General features: G+C 43.2%; 1 protein-coding gene across 1 annotated transcript; it reads right to left on the bottom strand.

The window, feature by feature from the left end:
- Positions 1-3,545: 3,545 nt before the first annotated feature.
- LOC118504210 lies at positions 3,546-4,218 on the bottom strand. The gene is made up of 2 exons (XM_036038401.1): positions 3,754-4,218; positions 3,546-3,685 (listed from the first exon to the last, which is right to left on the bottom strand). The coding sequence occupies exons 1-2, from the start codon at positions 4,053-4,055 to the stop codon at positions 3,610-3,612; spliced, it is 378 nt and encodes a 125-aa protein (XP_035894294.1). The 5' UTR covers positions 4,056-4,218; the 3' UTR covers positions 3,546-3,609.
- Positions 4,219-18,312: the final 14,094 nt, after the last annotated feature.

The following is an 18,312-nucleotide window of genomic DNA, read 5'->3' as shown; positions in this document are numbered from 1 at the left end:
GCAATTGTGTGTGCTGTCTTGTTTGTTTTTTTTTTTTTTGTCTTCCTTACAGCCGAGACCCGATAGACGGAAGGACGATGTCCAAATTCCGATCCTCCGACACCAGAACCCCAAATCCAGCCATCACATCCATAGGAAAAGCAATAGAACCGGATCCCGATAACAAACATCCCTATCATCTACACCAACAACCTGGATACATACCCCGCAACCACCTCACACTCACAACCGAGCATGCCCGGGATAAGGCAAATAACAGGGAGGAAATGCCTTGTTAATTTTTGTTAATTTTTGTGAATTTGTAAATGTCAACACATGCGGTGTTGACAATACGGCGTCAAGCCGTAATCCTAAAAAAAAATAAATAAAAAAAAATAAATGATCCAGAATTAAACAAAATGCAATTATTTTCCAAACTCTCCCGAAAAAAACGATCCGAAGGAAAGAAAATTGACAATGTCGTGATCAGCACCTATGTTTTCTATATTTTGCGTATTTTGCTTAAGTATAAAAGAGGACTTCAACAATTTCAAATACTAGTTTTGTGTTAGTTTCTTCTTCTTCTTCTTCTGGGGCACTACAACCTCGAGAGGTCTCGGCCTTCCATTTCTGGCTTTCTGTGACTTAATTTTACCCGTAGAAAAGTAGTCAGCCTTTCGTACGGGACTTTTTTGTGTTAGTTTCAGCCTCATAATAATATTTTATCTCTTCCTTTCTCTCTCACGCATTGCCGTTCCCCTTCGCCCCAACTCCCGTACATGACATGATATATCACCTTGCGAAGTCACCTTGATTTATTATCAATTTTTACCATTTACACTCTGTTTTGGTCATGCATGTTTGATTTTGAATATTGCAATTTCTATTTTTGGCTTTTAATAATCTTGTTCTTCGGTGGCACTGCAACCTCGAGAGGTCTCAGCCTGCCATTTCTAGCTTTCTGGGACTTCAAATTACCCGTAGTAAAGTAGTCAGCCCTACGTACGGGGCCCTACGTAAGACCGGCGCCTCTGTTGCCTCGGCCACCGGACCGCCCTTTTTTCGGTTAAAAAAATCTATAAATATTTTCCTATTTACTAAAATTTACTTTTCCTCTTATTTCAATCCACAAACACACATAGAATGAAATTTGGCCTTTTTTATAGCGCAGAATAGTGCAATGTTATGGTTCATCCCAAGTATGATATGTACTTTCCGTAGATAACCATAAAGAGCCTACGTCAGTCTTATTGTCTCTTTCAAAACGCGAGAGATCACTCAGGCGCTGTAACAAATCGAGCTACAACTCCAAACCAATTAGCATCAGCAAGTACCCGAGGGTAGAATGAAGAATACAATTAGCCTAGTGACAGCTTACTGAGGGATCAATCCTTATAACTCTTGGCTTTTTTATGTACCAGAATCTAAGAGGTCCGATTTCGCAAAGAACCGTACAAGCACTGATCTACTTGCACGAGGGTCTATAGGAAAACCAAAAGATCTGCTCAATTATGGGTGAAAATAAAATTAGGGCTAGAACATAGTCCAAGGTTGTGCTCCGATTCGCATTCGGTGTAACATGAAAATCTTGGCAGTTCACTGAAAACTAGTTAAATATATGAGAAAAGTGAAATATATATAAGAAGCTGTCGAAATTGGAGAACTTTACAGCCATTACGAACGGAAATGTGCCCCCCCCCCATCATAAGACCCCACAATATTTCATGGCTGTGGCTTAACTAATCCGCACAAGAATGTGATGATTGTTCATACCAAGACTAATCGTGCGGAGTGGTAATGCATCTAATGCCCTTCTCGCCTCACATGCATTCTTGCGAAATCCGCGCCACTCTATTATTGTTCATCGGTCCTTGAACCGAAAGGCTTGAAATGCACGGACATTTCAATCTCAGCTTGAACGAAGTGCGGTCCATCGAGGTCAATTTTAATGTCCCTTATGGAAATTAACCCCACCTTCATGGTCCCCAACAAAATTTCCGTGATAAAACGAGACTCCCGACAGTCGGCATCTTCTAAACTCCCGATCCAACCACCCATTCACACGGAACGAACGTGGAAACGGAGAAAGACGCAAGAGTCGTAAAAGTGAGCCGATCGATGGATCTCCAGCGTTGGGCTTGAAGTTCAGGCGTTGTAAATCATAACGTCTGCTGCTAGGATTGCGCTCGGCTTTGCGTTGCTTGGTTCGCCTTTGCGAATCGAACGAGAAAACTGCAGATCAATGCCTCTTTGCTTTTTCCGATATAGGCTCGGCGGCGTGTCTCTGTGCGGACTGTGGCGATTTTATGATCTTGGATTGCAGAGCAGTCACATCTGAACACGGCCAAGGAGTGTGAAAGTTAGTCAGCCCTCAAGCGCTTTGTCTGGAGTCACAGCCAGCCACCCTTGGGATTATGAGCACTGTAGCCTGAATTGTGCCCAACAAACCTTAAAACTCAAACGTCTGCATCAGTCCCCGTCTATTCTCGACTTTTATGAAATCTTCGCAAAATTGTGTGACTAACAAACAGTATCTGGTGAACATGAACAATCGAACGACACTTTTTACCCTTCAAGTAAACGCTGAGTCGTGACTCATTGCAGCGTTGCGTTTTTGTTTGAGCTGTGGTGACGCTATCGTCTGATGATACTAACTTATCGATGCTCGATGCTCTAATTTTTTGTTAATTATTTTGTTAGCAAAATCTCTCTTTTTCTAAGCTGAAAAATATGTGTATAAGTAACAGTCGCATAAATAGTGTTGTTAGTAGCCAAATAAGCTTAATTAGATGGGATTCCTACGTAAAACAGCCTAGACCTCACAACTGATGCATTTAAACAATATTTCCTTTAATTGGTAAATTTTTCAGACCCAGATAGATTTAAAAGCAATGGAGAATTCGATAGGTATTGGAGCTAAGGCGTGTAATAGCTTAGATATTAATTAAGTTGATCTAACTTGATTTTAGTCTTGTCGTGTATGCTTTTTATTTACTTATTTGGTTACAATACGCTTAATTTACCAAACAGCCCTGTTCTCACATATATTCCACACTGAAGACCACGTCTTTCATCACTTTCACAGCCAGCCAGCATCATAGAGAAAGATCACAAATGGATTTTATGTTTTAGAGGCGATGAGGCTTGAGAGCCGTGTCTTTCTCATAATCTGGCCATTTGCTTGAAGCTTCTTCAATTCCAAATACATGATGTGTGTGCCTGATTGATTGAATTACTAAAACACAGTATCTGTCTTACATTGTATCCAAATCAGACGATTTGTGTGAATCACAGGATATGTAAATGATAATGGAAAGGATACGGATCATTGATAAGGATGATGGGTCAGAGGTGACCTCTACAAAGGCTTGAAATGTTCGATGTATCTTGAAATGATTTAAAATTGGTACAATTCTTCTTATAATTGGTACTAGTTATCAATAAATACCCTGTTAGAGGCATGCCAATAAGTCACTGTTAGAGACTTATCTCACCGGAGCTGTTAGCATCCTTTGCGAAGATGAGTTGTTAGGTCTTTAAAACCTTTGAAATCATTCCCTGTTTTCCGAAATAGATGATAGGTGATCGAACACTTTACAATCTTTCCCGAACTTCCGTGAGTGTTGATGGTTAATCGAGTATACGTTTCGTTGTACACTTCTCGCAGTAGCATTCAAAGGCATATCTGGTATCCGTGGGATCGATACTGTGAAGAAGATCGATAGACGTATAACAGTACCTCCCCGTATGAGCAAGATTGTCGTCGTAACTTACCGATAGTTGATGTGCATCTGTGTACCTCTCGGAATGCAACGTTTAGCTACAAACATAATTGCACCGTCCGGCGAAAGACAATACTCCACGTTCGCGTCACACGAATGATTGAACATGCTGCCCGTCGTAACCAGAACTAGCGCGTATGGCACCGAACTCGAGCTGTACTCGTCCTTCGATGGTTCGTCCACGGAGCAATGCAGGACCAGAGCGTTGACACGGAGGATGTGCAAATGGCGCACAGTCAGCTCGGCAAACAGTTTCACAAAGCTGGTCGGAAGTCCATGTTCACGCACGAGCATCCTAGCCAGCGAGACTGCTCTCAGTCCATCGGAGGTCAGTGTTTTTCTGGACAAATGCTTCCGGTTGGTAGCAAGTCTGTAAATCTTCCGATAATCTGGCTTCGCACTAGGCGTGCTATATTCATTTGCCCTGATGTCTTCAGATAGTGTTCGAATGTACGCATCGAGTGCATCCGACGTACCGAGGAACATTTTATAAACACGGATTGTAAGACGCAGGGCGAGAAACTGGATGGGTGTACACTGCCCAAGAAGGATTGGCATAATGGCACACTCCATCGAATGGTATTCTTCGTGGGCACGGTTACGGCAGGTATCTGAACAAAACAGCGCCAGCGAGCAGTATTGACACGGGATGAGAACGAGCGGTGCGTAGATCAGGCAATGGTGGCATCGCAGCCAAAAGTTATGTACGAGCAAACTCACAAACGGTACTTCGCTTAGAACCGTGTTTCCGCTGCCGAAAGTCTGTCGACCAACTAGATGACGTCCATAGTTAACTGAATCTTTGCAATCCACTTCACTTAAACAGTTCTCGAACGTGCGGCCATTATGCGGGGTCGGATCAATGGATCCATTTCTTCGAACACGCGCTCTGTAGTACATGGCCTGTACGGAGTCGTCGGATGTGAAATGAGTTGTGCTGACCTCCTCTGCATTAGAAATGTTGTACAAGCAATAGAAGTCTTCCTCGCGGGCGTATGCGATGCGAGCTCGCTTCAGGTATGCCTCCGTGAGTTGCTTAGAGCCGGGTGTGCTGTAGGCGATCATGATGTTCAACTGCTTAAGTTGATACATTTGCAGTTTGGGGGTGTTTAAACATTGCGACGAATAGAGAGTATTCAGCAATTCGTAGAGCCACAGCGCATGGTAGTTATCCTTCACGTTGCTCCAAAACGTGACGATTGGCGCATTCGAGTGGTTCAATCTCATATTCTGCTCGATAATGAACGCCACCAGCTTTTTATCGTTCCGGCAACTTCTCGATGCTACTATCTCGGGTGGGCCTTCGACTTCCATTTCGACTGAGACACAATCAAACGGCAGCACTTTGACGAACCACTTTCCCGTCGATGAATCACAAATGCACTAATGATCGCGTAAAATGCACTAATGATCACAAAACGGATGGATTTCAAACACGACACCAAACAACACTTGTGCAGCGCTAGAAAGTTGAAGACTGAATAGTGCGCCTGACGCGGATTGCATTCTTCGTGCGCTACTCGGTACTTGCGAACGTCGCGATCGGCGAGAGAGTGAGAACGATGATCGACGAGAGTGCATTTGTATTGAAGGCGAAGAAGGCGAAACCAACATTTTACTCGTTTCCATTCGACAAAAGTGCAACATGCATGTTGCGTGAGCTTTGCAGTTCAAGAAACGGAGACGATCTGTCGCAAGCCGATTTGAAGCAACGATCGTTCGTGTTACGCCATTCTCTGAGTGACGTTACTTCTAGTAGCTCTCATATTGCTACACACAACGCTCTGGATCTCATCAGAAAATCCATCACTCGTCAGCTCTAACCTGTAGTCTCGCATGTCGAAGAACAACTGAATGTTGATGTTCCTCTTGATTCGATCAGCTTTTTAAGAGGGCAGCTATCATTTCTTCTGACGGATAATATACGCAACTCACTTCACCATATATGATCTAATCTTTCGTAAAGTGTGGTATCATATGCAAATGTGTTTCATTCTATGTGCTTCGTGCTAATTTTTTTCGGGCTAACAATTTGAGAGTGCGCAGATTATCTTCATAAATCAACACTTCCTGTTCGTCGTTTTAGCTCGTTTAGATGTAATCTTAGCCAAATCACCTCTTAAATTGCTTCTGATAAAGCTATAAGTTTTGCTTCTGTGATTGATGTGGCACACAGTTCTACATTTTACTCACTGTGCCACGAGTCACCTTGCGAACGTAACCTTGCTTGTTTTTCCGCCCAATCAGAGTCGCAATTTCTGATCATTCCGTCGCGTGTCCCTATCTTACTTAGTCGCAAACGAAATTCAATTGTTCCCTTTAGGTATCGACCAACCCTCTTCACCTCGTTGCAATCTCTCTGTGTGGACCAAATCCTTTTTCGGCTTTAGATCGGAACGGCTGCTGCGATATCTGGTCTCGTATTAATCACTGTGTATAATAGTTTACCGATCATCTTCTGGCAGTCGTAATTGCTCGGGAGTACCGCTGCTTCACGTTTCACTTATCCGGGGTCAAGAGGAATGAGGGACAGCTTCGCATCGACCAAACCAGTAGTCTTGATCACATCGCTTATGTACTTCCTCTGGCTCAGTAAAAAATGTCCACGTTTGTCCTCTTCTATTCCGATTCCTAAACAGAAACAAACATTCTCGACATAATTTACCTCAAAGTAGCACTGTAGTCCAGCGAGTAAAGATTGTTTATTGTTTATTTTCATTTTAATTCAACGGGCCACGCAGGGCCCCCTTGAAGCCTAATTGCTAAGACACTTAACAGTTATAAGAACGGACGGTTCGAATACAATTTAAAAGCGCAGCGCGTGACATGTCCGGTTGGTGACGATTACTGATACAATTATATTCACGGCACATACGGAGAGAGGGACCAAAGGTACCAAAACGGTTACCTATTCGGCTAATTCAGTCGCTGGTTCAGCGACTCGATACCCAAAAGCGCACAGCGAGCGTCGTAGTCCACTTGGACCCTCCAGAAGCGCAATGTGAACCGGGTGAATTTGCGCTGGACGGATTCCAAACGGGCTAGGGGCCGAGCAGCAGATGGCCACCATACAATGGATGCATACTCCAGCACCGATCGAACCAATGAGCAGTAGAGCGTCTTGATGGAGACCGGGTCCGTGAAGTCACGAGTAAGTTGCTCAAGCAAGCCTATCAGCTGGTTGCCCTTGGTGACGACGTGTTCGAGCTGTTCGTGGAAGCTCAGCTTCTCATCGAGGAGTACTCCTAAATCCCGAACACAGCTTTTGCGGACAATAGCAGAACAGTTTAATGTGTAGTCGTACACCAGAGGACAGCGCTTTCTCGTGAACGTCATGACAAACACACTTCTTAACAAACAATTTAAGACCATTCTCTGAACACCAGGATTGGAATGAACAGAGTGTAGCTTGGAGACGGAGTTGGTCGGACTGGTCTTGGATCGACAGGAATAGCTTCGCATCATCAGCAAACAGTAGGTGGCTTCCAGTGGGGATTGCCCTAGTTACGTCATTGATGAAAATGACCAACAGCAGCGGTCCGAGGTTGCTCCCTTGAGGCACCCAGGAAGCAGGAATACAACGCGACAAATGGGGTCCCATTTTCACGCATTACGATCGGCAGGTGAAATACGAACGCATCCAAGTCAGCAATTGGACGGGCGTACCCAACACCTGGAGCTTGGCGAGTAGCAAGGAATGCGGGACACTATCAAAGGCAGCTTTGATTTCCGTATACACTGCGTCCACCTGGGAGCCGGAATCGATGGTCCTGTGGCATAGGCTGACAAATTCAACCAAGTTTGTGGTGGTTGAGCGCTTGAGGACGAATCCGTGTTGAGTAGTGCTGAGGTAGTACGAGGCAGCAGCGAGAAGAGGTTCGTACACAACAAGCACTGGAACTAACCACGAGGCTTTCCAGCTAGCAGGATAGGTGCCTAGGCGAAACGAGTCGCGAAACTCGAGACCAGGATTGGCTCAATGGTGGCACCTCTTCGCTTCAAGATTGAAGGCGGAATCGCGTCTGGTCCCGGGACAAACGATGGCTTGAGACGATAAATAGCTTTTAATATTAAAGACTCATCAAAGATAGGCAAGCGAGGATTCATGGCATCACGTGGTGTGTGTGATAGTGCATCAACAATTTGCTCCGCCTCATTCACTTCCGGAAGAAAGGTGGCGGCGAAACGTGAGGCAAAGATATCACAGACTGCTGATGGTGTGTTGCTAGAGTGACCGTTGAAGCTGATGGAGCTGAGAAAGCCGGAGGATTACCGCTTGGCATTGACAAAGTTCCAAAGTGCACGGGGGTTACTGCGTGAGTTCGAACCTATGAGTTTTACGTAGGCTTGATAGCGGTTCTTAATATAGCGTCGATAGAGAGAGTGCGCTACATTGTAATTGCTTTTCGAAACGCTACATCTACACGCACGATATTCACGATAGGCAGCAGCCTATCGGCCGTTTTAAGCCTTCCCAGTGTACCGTCGCTCCAGGGAGGACCTCGTTTAGGGCGCTTAAGCGGCGTACATTCGTTTAGCACATGTGACAAAAACCGTGTGAATTCGTCAACATCGAGGTCAAGAGAACCGAAACTTGAACACTCGAAGTCAGCAGCAAAAGAGGAAATCATCGGTAAAAGCCTGTTATAATCAATCGAGCTGAGGTGTTGGCGCAGGAGCAGTTGAGTCCAAACAGGGTACCGTTAGGTCCATCTCAAGCGCAGGATAAAGTGCATCAATAGCTAACAGCGGCGCGTAGCACACTATTGGCGATGAACTAAGTGGAGAGAGCGGAGCGCGTACGCAACTCATAGAACAGGAACGACGTTTCTGGGTCCTGCCGAGCGGTCCATGGCTGGTTGAAATCCTTTAGCAATAGGATACCGTCATCATGGCGCATAGCCGAGCACAGCGGAGCGTGACAGCATTTGTGGCAAGCCTGGGCGGGAGATAGAGAGCCGCGTGTTGCCTAGTAGAACGGCTACGCATACAAACTCAAGAGATGAATGAGCCGATCTGTGCTCCCGTGACGTTAGAGAGTTAGAACAGGCAATCAGCACACCGCCACCACGAGAACATGTACTGTTGTCTATATTTCGATCCCAGCGATATACACAAAAGCTGTCGTCAAAAAACAAGGACGAGGGCAAGCCAGGATCGAGCCAAGTTTCCGTTAGGACAACTATATCGAAATCGGAGTCCAACAAAGAAAGCCGAAAGTCATCGGCCTTCGTGCGCAGTCCCCGCACGTTTTGGTAATACACAGTGGCAGATGAACGAGCAGCACTACAATTCTTGGCAGCAGGAAAAAAACAGGTAGGTTTTTGCGCAGGGAAGCTCCGTCTATCCGTGAAGAAAGCAGCAAAGTGTAGTCTGGTGTAAGGTCGGATTAGACGTTCGTCGATTTTGTGTCGGGCCGCTAACGAGTGTCGAGTAAGGTCCATCAGTAGTATCATTTAATTGTGCTGCTGCGAGTGTGTGGGCTACTGATGAAAAATCTCGTGCGGGGGCGTCTCTACGGGCGGTATGAGCCGGAGTGTTTGAGTGAGTAAAGATGAGATCATTCCAGGATCTTCTAGCTGCTATTATCAGATCATCAACATAGACAAGCACGTAACACCAATTTCCTCGATGCCACCTTCGATACAAACAGGTGTTCGCCAAGCAGCTGTGAAAACCTTGACGTTCCATCTCGGCATCCATTTTCTGATTCCACGATCTTGCCGGCTGCTTCAGTCCGTAAAGTCTCTTTTTCAGTTTACAGACTTTTCCATCAGCATTCACTCCACAAGAAGGTCCCATTTAAATCTCCTCATCCAGCTCAGCATACAGGAGTGCGGTTTTAATGTCGCACTGCTGCACTGCCATGCTCCTATTGGCTGCTGCTGACATTGAAGAGCGAAAGGTTGTTTGTTTAACTATTGACGTAAACACTTCGTCGTTCCATACTGCTGGTTTAACTCTGGCGCAACCAATCGGGCGTTGTACCAACACAGCATCCCCTCTGCATCCGTTTTGTTTTTGTACACTCATTTGCACCCAATCACCTTGCGTTGTGGTGGCTAATCCACTAACGTCCATGTTTCGTTAGCATCGATCGACCCGAGCTCTTCAGCCATAGCTAGCATCCACTGAAGCCGTTGCGTCTGCATAACTCTTCTGTTGCTCGTTGGATTATTCTCGTTGACAAGCAGCAACCTTATCTGGTTCGTCTTCCGGAGTAGCATACCTAACATCACTGCTATCATTCGACGATGCTAAACTTGGTGTCTTTCTACTGTCAATCACGCAATCCTTATAGCTTTCCGGAAGTTTCTGCTGACGTGTACTGGGTCTCAATAACTGAGATTCTGAGTCACTTATAAAAATTGATAGAGTATTTATGCTCCACCATTATCGGTTCTGAATCTTGCCATTCTGTTTTTGATTCGAAAATGTTTCGAAAAGGACATGTATCGAAGTTAAAATTTGCTTTGATTGGAAGCATTACCAGAAGTTTCCGACACGAACTTTTGGCAAATAGAACGAAAATACTTGCTCTGTCCTCCCAGTCCTCTTCCTCGCTCTCATGGCATTGTTCAGCTCTGGCTGGTCATGATACCAAAAGTCCTGCTTGGACTAGAGCTGGAGGAGGTATTATTTTATTTAGTTATTGATTATTACGGACACACGCCGTACTTTCACCATCGCACGTGATAACTGCGAATCATAAATTCACAAAAAAAAACAGTTTATGAAATATAACAAGGCATTTCCTCCTTGATATTGTTGTTCCTCCGTCGTGTCATGGCCGATTTGAATTGGAGCACACTGTTAAAGACGAAAAAACCTGCCTCTTTTTTACGGCAGTATGGAAATTGGAAATTGAAATTGAATACACCAGCACATCACATCCGTTTCTGTGGTAGCTCGACCGGATCTTGGTGGCTACAATAATTTAAAATTCAACACATTCACTATGATCAAAAGTGACTTTCATACGCTGAGCATCTGTCACATGGGGCGAGAATTGGTACATTGATGTTGCACCAATTATGGCTGTATGGATAAATGCACTTTTACGATGAGATAGTGTAATATTTTACTATAAATTCGAAAACCAAGTGTTTACGTTAAGATGTTTTGTTTACGCTTAGACGTCACACCATACTTGACGAAAGCTAGTTTCGTCAAGTTTTTGATAAACGAAATATTTCAAGTATACAGTGAGTAAGGATGAGTGTCGCTCGCGTGGGGGGCACTCAGAAAGTTTATAAATAGGGCAGAAAACACAATTATAACTCTCTTCGAATTTGGAATCTGAACACGACGCTTGGTAAATATTGCAACACACATCGATCCGAAACTCCGCGAATTCTTCATGGTGCCGTGACCAGGATATATAGCTCGAATTTCTGGTGTTTTTTCGCGAGTTTGATCGACCCGTCGTTCACCGTTTTGTGTGTGGTTTGGATTTTCGTTTGGTTTGGATTTTCGTGCACCGTACAGCTGTTTTTGCCGCATCACGCATTACACTGCAGGCCACTCACTCACACGCACATACACACACACGATTGCACAATGCCCGTACCACCCGTCGTTTTGGCGTCCCGTCGGACAATTTTGTTGGCGTCCCTTACGCGGTACGAGAAATTTTTGGATAGTTTCGTTCACGCACAGGATTAAGTACAAGTGGAGGTTCGCTTAAGAAAATTCGAAACATTATGCAAGGACCTAGAGAGTGTTCAACAAGAATTAGAGGATTTCGCTTCCACGCTGGAAGAAACAACGCAGAATGCTGCATTTCGAGAGAATTTCGAGAATAGATTGATTCGTGTCCAATCTCAACTGCAGGCAAAGCTAGCTCCTACCGCGCACCCGAGCACTGGATCGAACTCACTCAAGGGCATCAAGCTTCCCACCATCGCGCATCATACGTCACAGGGTCACGAACTGAGTCACTCGCGGCGAATAACCTTTCCGCGTCAAACTAGTTTTGGTACCACGTCACATGAAACGCCAAATTGCATTTTATGCAATTCCTCGCATTCATTGCTAAAATGCCCACGATTTGAAGGAATGGAGCCTAAGGATCGCTATCGTTTCGCGATGACCGCGCGTTTATGCACAAATTGCTTACGCGAGAATCATGCGGCTCGTGATTGTCCGGCGCACTACAAATGCCGGTATTGTAATTTGGCACACCACACAAAACTGCACTTCACACCGAATAGCCCTAGTTACACAGCTCCGCCACATCACAAACACAACACCGCTAACGATCACACAGCCACCGATAACACACAACCCCCATTTGCAGCAGCACTACAGCAAGCACCCGAGCAGGTATTGCTCCAAACTGCTTTCGTGAATATTATTGATAATTTCGGAATTGCTCATCCTGCGCGCGCGCTGTTGGACAGCGCATCGCAGCCGAATCTAACTAGCGATCGACTCGCTAAACGGCTAAGTTTGAAGACGAGTAACGTACACGTTACCACGCTAAATTGGATTTTGTCACCACCCAACACCTGGAAAACCGTTTTGGCTAATCGTGTTGCCGAGATCCAGAACTATTCACGTCCTCGTCAGTGGAAACGCATTCCCGGCTCAACAAATCTCGCCGGCCTGGTATCTCGTGGGATGTCAGCAGTGGACATGCTGAAAAGGTCGATATGGAATTGTGGTCCCGAGTGGTTGGGGCTACCTGCTTTTGATTGGCCAATATCGAATTCATTGCTGGCGGCCGAAGCTGATATTGAAATTCGTCGGACACGCACACAACAATCGTCACAAGTTACTTCATCCGCGATCACACCTAAATTCCTGGAAGCAGCTAAACTCGCATTATGCATCCTGGCGCAACAAGACGAGTTTTCATCGGAGATCCGGTTGCTGAAAAAGGGAGAAACTATAGGGCGGCGCTCACCTCTACGGCGCTTGAATCCATTCCTCGATGAGGAAGGAATAATGCGAGTGGGCGGCCGATTGAAGCTTGCACAGCTTCCCTACCAGTTCAAACACCCTATCCTACTTCCCAAGAAACATCCGTTTGCTCGTCTCATCGCATACCACTTTCATGAAAAGCTGATGCATGGCGGGGGAAGACTATTACTTTCTCAGATTCGAGAAGAATATTGGCCGCTCGACGGACGGAGATTAGTGAAAGGAGTAGTCCGTAATTGTTTTCGTTGCATACGACAGGATCCCGCCCTAGTGCAACACCAAACCGGCCAACTTCCGTATCAACGCATCACTCCGAGCCGGCCGTTTTCTGTTACTGGAGTGGATTACGCCGGCCCATTTTGTCTTAAGCCGACGTACAAGAGAGCTGCCGCTGCCAAGTGTTATTTGTTTTTGTTCGTTTTTTTTGCAACCAAGGCGGTTCACCTGGAGCTGGTCAGCGATCTCACCACTGCAGGGTTCTTGGCCGCTTTACACCGCTTCACAGCCCGGCGCGGGCTACCGTCGGATATACACTCCGACAACGGGAAAAATTTCGAAGGTGCGTCACACGAGCTAAAAGAATTATTTGAGTTATTTCAGAGTGAGCAACAGCAAAACATCATCGCCACCAACTGCTCTGACATGGGGATTACCTGGCAATTACTCGTGCAACGTTTCTAGAAGCATTGGACCACTGAGTATCTGCAGGAAATGCAGAAGGACAATAAGTTTTCGGTTCGGTACGAAATCGTTCCCGGCAGACTGGCCATCCTTGTGGACGATTCCCTCCCCATCACCCGCTGGCCACTGGCGCGCATCATTGATATACACCCTGGAGATGATCAGCTTACTCGTGTAGTGAAGCTGAAAACGGCAAGGGGATTAGTCACGCGTCCTGTTACGAAAATTTGCGTTTTACCTGTTGCGAAACCGTCCTGTTAGTACCGCGTATTAGTTATTTTGTTATGACATTCTGTCATGGGGGGGAGTATGTTTACGTTTAGATGTTTTGTTTACGCTTAGACGTCACACCATACTTGACGAAAGCTAGTTTCGTCAAGTTTTTGATAAACGAAATATTTCAAGTATACAGTGAGTAAGGATGAGTGTCGCTCGCGTGGGGGGCACTCAGAAAGTTTATAAATAGGGCAGAAAACACAATTATAACTCTCTTCGAATTTGGAATCTGAACACGACGCTTGGTAAATATTGCAACACACATCGATCCGAAACTCCGCGAATTCTTCACCAAGTTATAATGTGCGTTCTTATTGCATTTTATCAATAAAAAACTGTCATAATAACTATTAAACAAATCAAAATCCAATGGCGTTTCTCTTAGCAAAATGGTTATTGTTGCCAGTTTCTGAGGTTTGGTATTTTTAAACCAGATATGATTTAAAATTTTCAGGTTGCAGTATCGAACTAATGGTTCCCAAGCGTCCACTTTTGTTGATAGTTAATAAAAAACATGTTTTCACATCATAAGAAGAATATATTGTTGGTTTTTGAGATGAAAAGTTAAGACCGTGTTTCGCACTAACCGCAAAACGACTTTATGCGAGGCACGTTTCTTTTTTAGCTTTCCCGCTTTTATTTCAAATCGTTTCCTACATTGTTTGGATGATCCCTGTGTTTAAGAAGGGTTGTCGAATGTCCCCTAGAAATAAATTGTCGAGTCGTGATAAAGCTCGAGCGTTTGGGTTTTGGTGGATTCCTCCTCCTCTGGCTCTGTTCCTTTCGGGAAAACCGTTCATTAAGGGTAAGGGTTGAGGGGGTTCTCTCAGGCCTGTTCATCAGCAAATCTCGAATTCCTCAAGGGAGCGTCTTGAGTCCTTTGTTGTTTTCTCTTTTCATCGCTCACTGTATCAAATCGCTACCCCGAAATGGTTGTATGTTTTATGTAGTAGTTTAGTAGTAGAATTTTTTTATTGTGGATTTAACTCAGTAATGTGTTTTGACAAGAGGTTAATCATTTACAATGGATTCGCAAAGTTTGGTCTCCTCATTAAATCATGTATGTTTAGCTTTTGCTGTGCTATATTTTTCTTGCATGAATAATCGTTAGTTGTAAAGGATTATGTGGGAAAAATTTTCAACAAAAAAAACCCACGAAAAGAGAAAAGTTTAAGCTTCATCTAAAACCTAAGGCAAGACCTAATACTAACTATCGTTTAATAGCAAATAAGAAAAAAAACTTAACATTGCTATGATAATCCTAACTTATAGTTGAAAATCTCTTCCTAGGAATAAATAATCGAATTAGGTGTGTTGTGCTAATTGTTGCAAGATCGGATTTCCGCTTGAAAGAAACTTATTAATGTAACTCATGCATATTTGATGTATGTGAGATTCTATCATAGGGATATTTGTACGTACGTACCACCAGGGAAAAATAATTATTATTTTTAGCATATTTTTATGATTTGGAGCTTTTTAATGTGTGTTTTGGCACAACTTTTAAAAAGGCGCAGCGTATGTGAGAATTTTCCTGAAGCAAGCTCTATAAAGTAAAAATTTATTTTTTGTGTTCAATTTGGACCTTCGGTTCATGAAAGGGTATAATGCTTTAAGCGTTTTGCTTGATTTCATGGTTGTGTTTTCAATGTGGTTTTTAAATGTTAACCTTTTATCTAATGTCAAACCGAGGTATTTAACGGCATTTTTCCATGGAATCGTGTTTGAATTAATGATAAGATTGTTTTGTGGAAGCATGCGTGAGCATGTGTGTCGCGTAAAGTATATAGCTTCTGATTTTGAAACATTAGTTTTCATTTACCATGTCGTGCAGTATCTGCTGTATGCTTTAAGTCCTCTGTTTAAGGATCTGATGATGCTTTTGCATTGTTGGTATGTCATATGTGTAAATGTTAAATAGTAGGGAAGAAAGTGTGCTTCCCTGAGGGACACCCACCACGGGAACAAAAGTTTCTGATTTGGTTTGTCCAATGTAAATATTATGTTGCCGATTTTTAGGAAAGAGCCTATTGTCTTTATCACGTGTGTAGGAAATTTTAAAGTAATCAGCTTATATAGAAGGCCTTCGTGCCAGATGGTATCGAAAGCCTTTTCGCCATCAAGAAGGACCAATCCGGTAGATGTTTTAGTCCTTCTGTAACTTTTTATGATTTTGATTAGCCGATCTAGTTGATATGTGGTGGACAATGATTGTTAAACCCGAGGTGATAGTTTGGGATGATACTTTTACTGTCAGTATGCGCACGTAACCGCACTTCTATAATTTTTTTAAATGCTTTTCCTACACAGCTTAGCAAATTATTCGGCCTATAGCTTTCAGGTTTGGTCCTGTCTTTGCCATGTTTGGGAATTGCAATATTTTTTTACTTTTTCCAAGCATCAGGTAAATATCCATATTTTAAGCAACTGTTGAACACAATGGTTAGAAATACTAACAAGCTTTGTTTGGAAGTCTTTTTAATATCTTGTTTCTAATTCCATCGCATCGAACTGCCTTTCTGTTTTTGAATCTTTTCAATATGTTCCTTATTTCCCTAGGCTTTACTAGTTTCAGTTGACTGATTTCTATATCATTGTTAGATGAGATAAAAAGTATTATTGGCTGCGATAATTTTACGCTCTAGCGGACTGGAAGAGACAAAGGTGATTTTGTGTGCACATTCAAATTGCTGTTTCAGAGCTTCGCATTTTTCAGAATTTGCAATTATTGTTTGATCATTAATTTGTAATTTTTTTAAATTTTTAATTGACGTAGGAATTATATTAGTCTTGTTCCTTATCAGTCTCACAAATTTCCAGAGTATATTTTTGTCTTTATTATCTCCATTTATATCCTCGAGAACTTTTGGCCAGGAGCGATTTCTTAAATTATCTAAATTAAATTTAATTTGTGATCGAAGACTATAGTAAGCATTTTTGAAGTCTGAGCAAAGCCGATGTCTTTGCCACTTACGTCTAAACATATTGCGAAGTTTTATCAAATTCAATACATATTCAGGGATAATTAAGTTGAATTGTCCTGGGATGATGGTTGGGACTGAGCTGTTATGAGCCGTAGTCAAGACATCGTTTAGATGTGCAATTATTGTGTTAATTTCATTAGTATTATTAATGTTAATATGATTGATGTGGTTGATATTTAAGTGACTATTTACATATTCTTTAAATAAGTTCCAATCAGCAGCAGCATAGTTATATGTTTTGTTTGGGGGCTTTACACAGGGTTCGGAATTTTTAATGTTTAATTATACAAGAAGATTATCAGAAGATAGGTCTGTGAGCGTTATAGGGATTGACAATTCGTTCAGATTATTTGAAAGGACTATGTCAAGTGTTGAAGGGGATCGGGACGCGTCTGCCGAGTAGAAAGTGGGAGTATTAGGACACTAATCCGTAAAGATACCTCTTTGTATATAATCATGGAGGGTCTTTCCAGCAGAATTTGTACTAGCGCAGTTCCCTGCTCTGTTACGCGCGCTGAATTCGCCGCAAATTATTGTACTAGATTTATAACTTACTACTATAGCGACACCGCCTGTAGGGCATGTAGTTCTATCTAACCTATGAATTACATAATTGCTTATTTTTAATGACACTTCTGGTTTAAGGAAAGTTTCGGTAATGACCATTATGTCAGTATTTGTTGATGTTAAAAATGTACTATTTCTATTTTTTTATTTAGGACGCCTTTGGCTCTCCAGTTTGTGACATTTAAAAGTTAGGTTGAGGGTTTCATATTGCAAAGCAGAATTTAGCAACTACTTTGAATATCGCTTTGATTTGATCTTGTTTTGTTTTACAGTTTTGTAGTTTTTTCAAAACTTCTCCTACTATTGGTATAATCTTATCGTGATTAAAAAGGTCTTTGTTGCCGAGGCTTGCTTCTCTTCTAATAACGGAACATGATTCTCCGAGGAAGTTTTTTTCGTATATGCGAACCATTCGTTTGCTTTATGAGCTTGTGGAAGAAGTGGAAAATGTTTCCGTGACAGATTCAGATGCGTTACCCTGGGTGTAGGCGTCTCTTGCGATTTCGGTTTTTGTATGGGTCTTTTCGGGCACCCATAGTAACCGGCGGTGTGAATTCCGTCGCAGTTATCACTTTTTAATTTGTGTTGAGGAATCTTACCATCACCTGAGGATGGCCCTACCGTTAGTGGGCAACACTTAGAATCGTGATCACCCGCACACTTGTTGCACTTAATTTGCCGGTTGCAGTTAGCGGCGCCGTGTCCGTATACTTGACACCTCGCGCAACGCATTGGTCCAGATTTTTTTTTGTTATAGTACCATGACACTTTGCAGTGGAACAGCGCTTTTATTGATTTTAAAACGTTTAATTTCACACTTCCTGCTGTGAAATGTAGTAAATATACGGCATGTTTGTCCTTTTTTTTTGTTTTATCGACATCTTTTTAATGTCTGTTGGTACGATGCCTTCTAACTTAAGCACATCATAAACGTCCTCGATAGGGAGGTCTATCAACCCGTACAACACAATTTTTGTAGTTTTGTCCTCTTCCAACTAGTATGTTTGGAAGGGGACGTTGTTCGCTTTAAGGTAAGAGATACCACTACGGAAGTGTTTTGTGTTGGTGAGTTGCACCACAGTACCCGTGTACGTTTGTTTGGTGGTATAGTTAACCAA

Source organism: Anopheles stephensi, chromosome 2, assembly GCF_013141755.1.
Source record: "Anopheles stephensi strain Indian chromosome 2, UCI_ANSTEP_V1.0, whole genome shotgun sequence".
Lineage (NCBI taxonomy): Eukaryota > Metazoa > Arthropoda > Insecta > Diptera > Culicidae > Anopheles > Anopheles stephensi.
This window is presented reverse-complemented; position numbering and strand designations above follow the sequence as displayed.

Coding starts and splice junctions, on each gene's coding strand:
- LOC118504210 (XM_036038401.1), bottom strand. CDS start 4,055: ATGCTCGTGCGTGAACATGGACTTCCGACCAGCTTTGTGAAACTGTTT. Junction 3,686..3,753: donor CAGATGCACATCAACTATCG/GTAAGTTACGAC, acceptor TCTTCTTCACAG/TATCGATCCCACGGATACCA.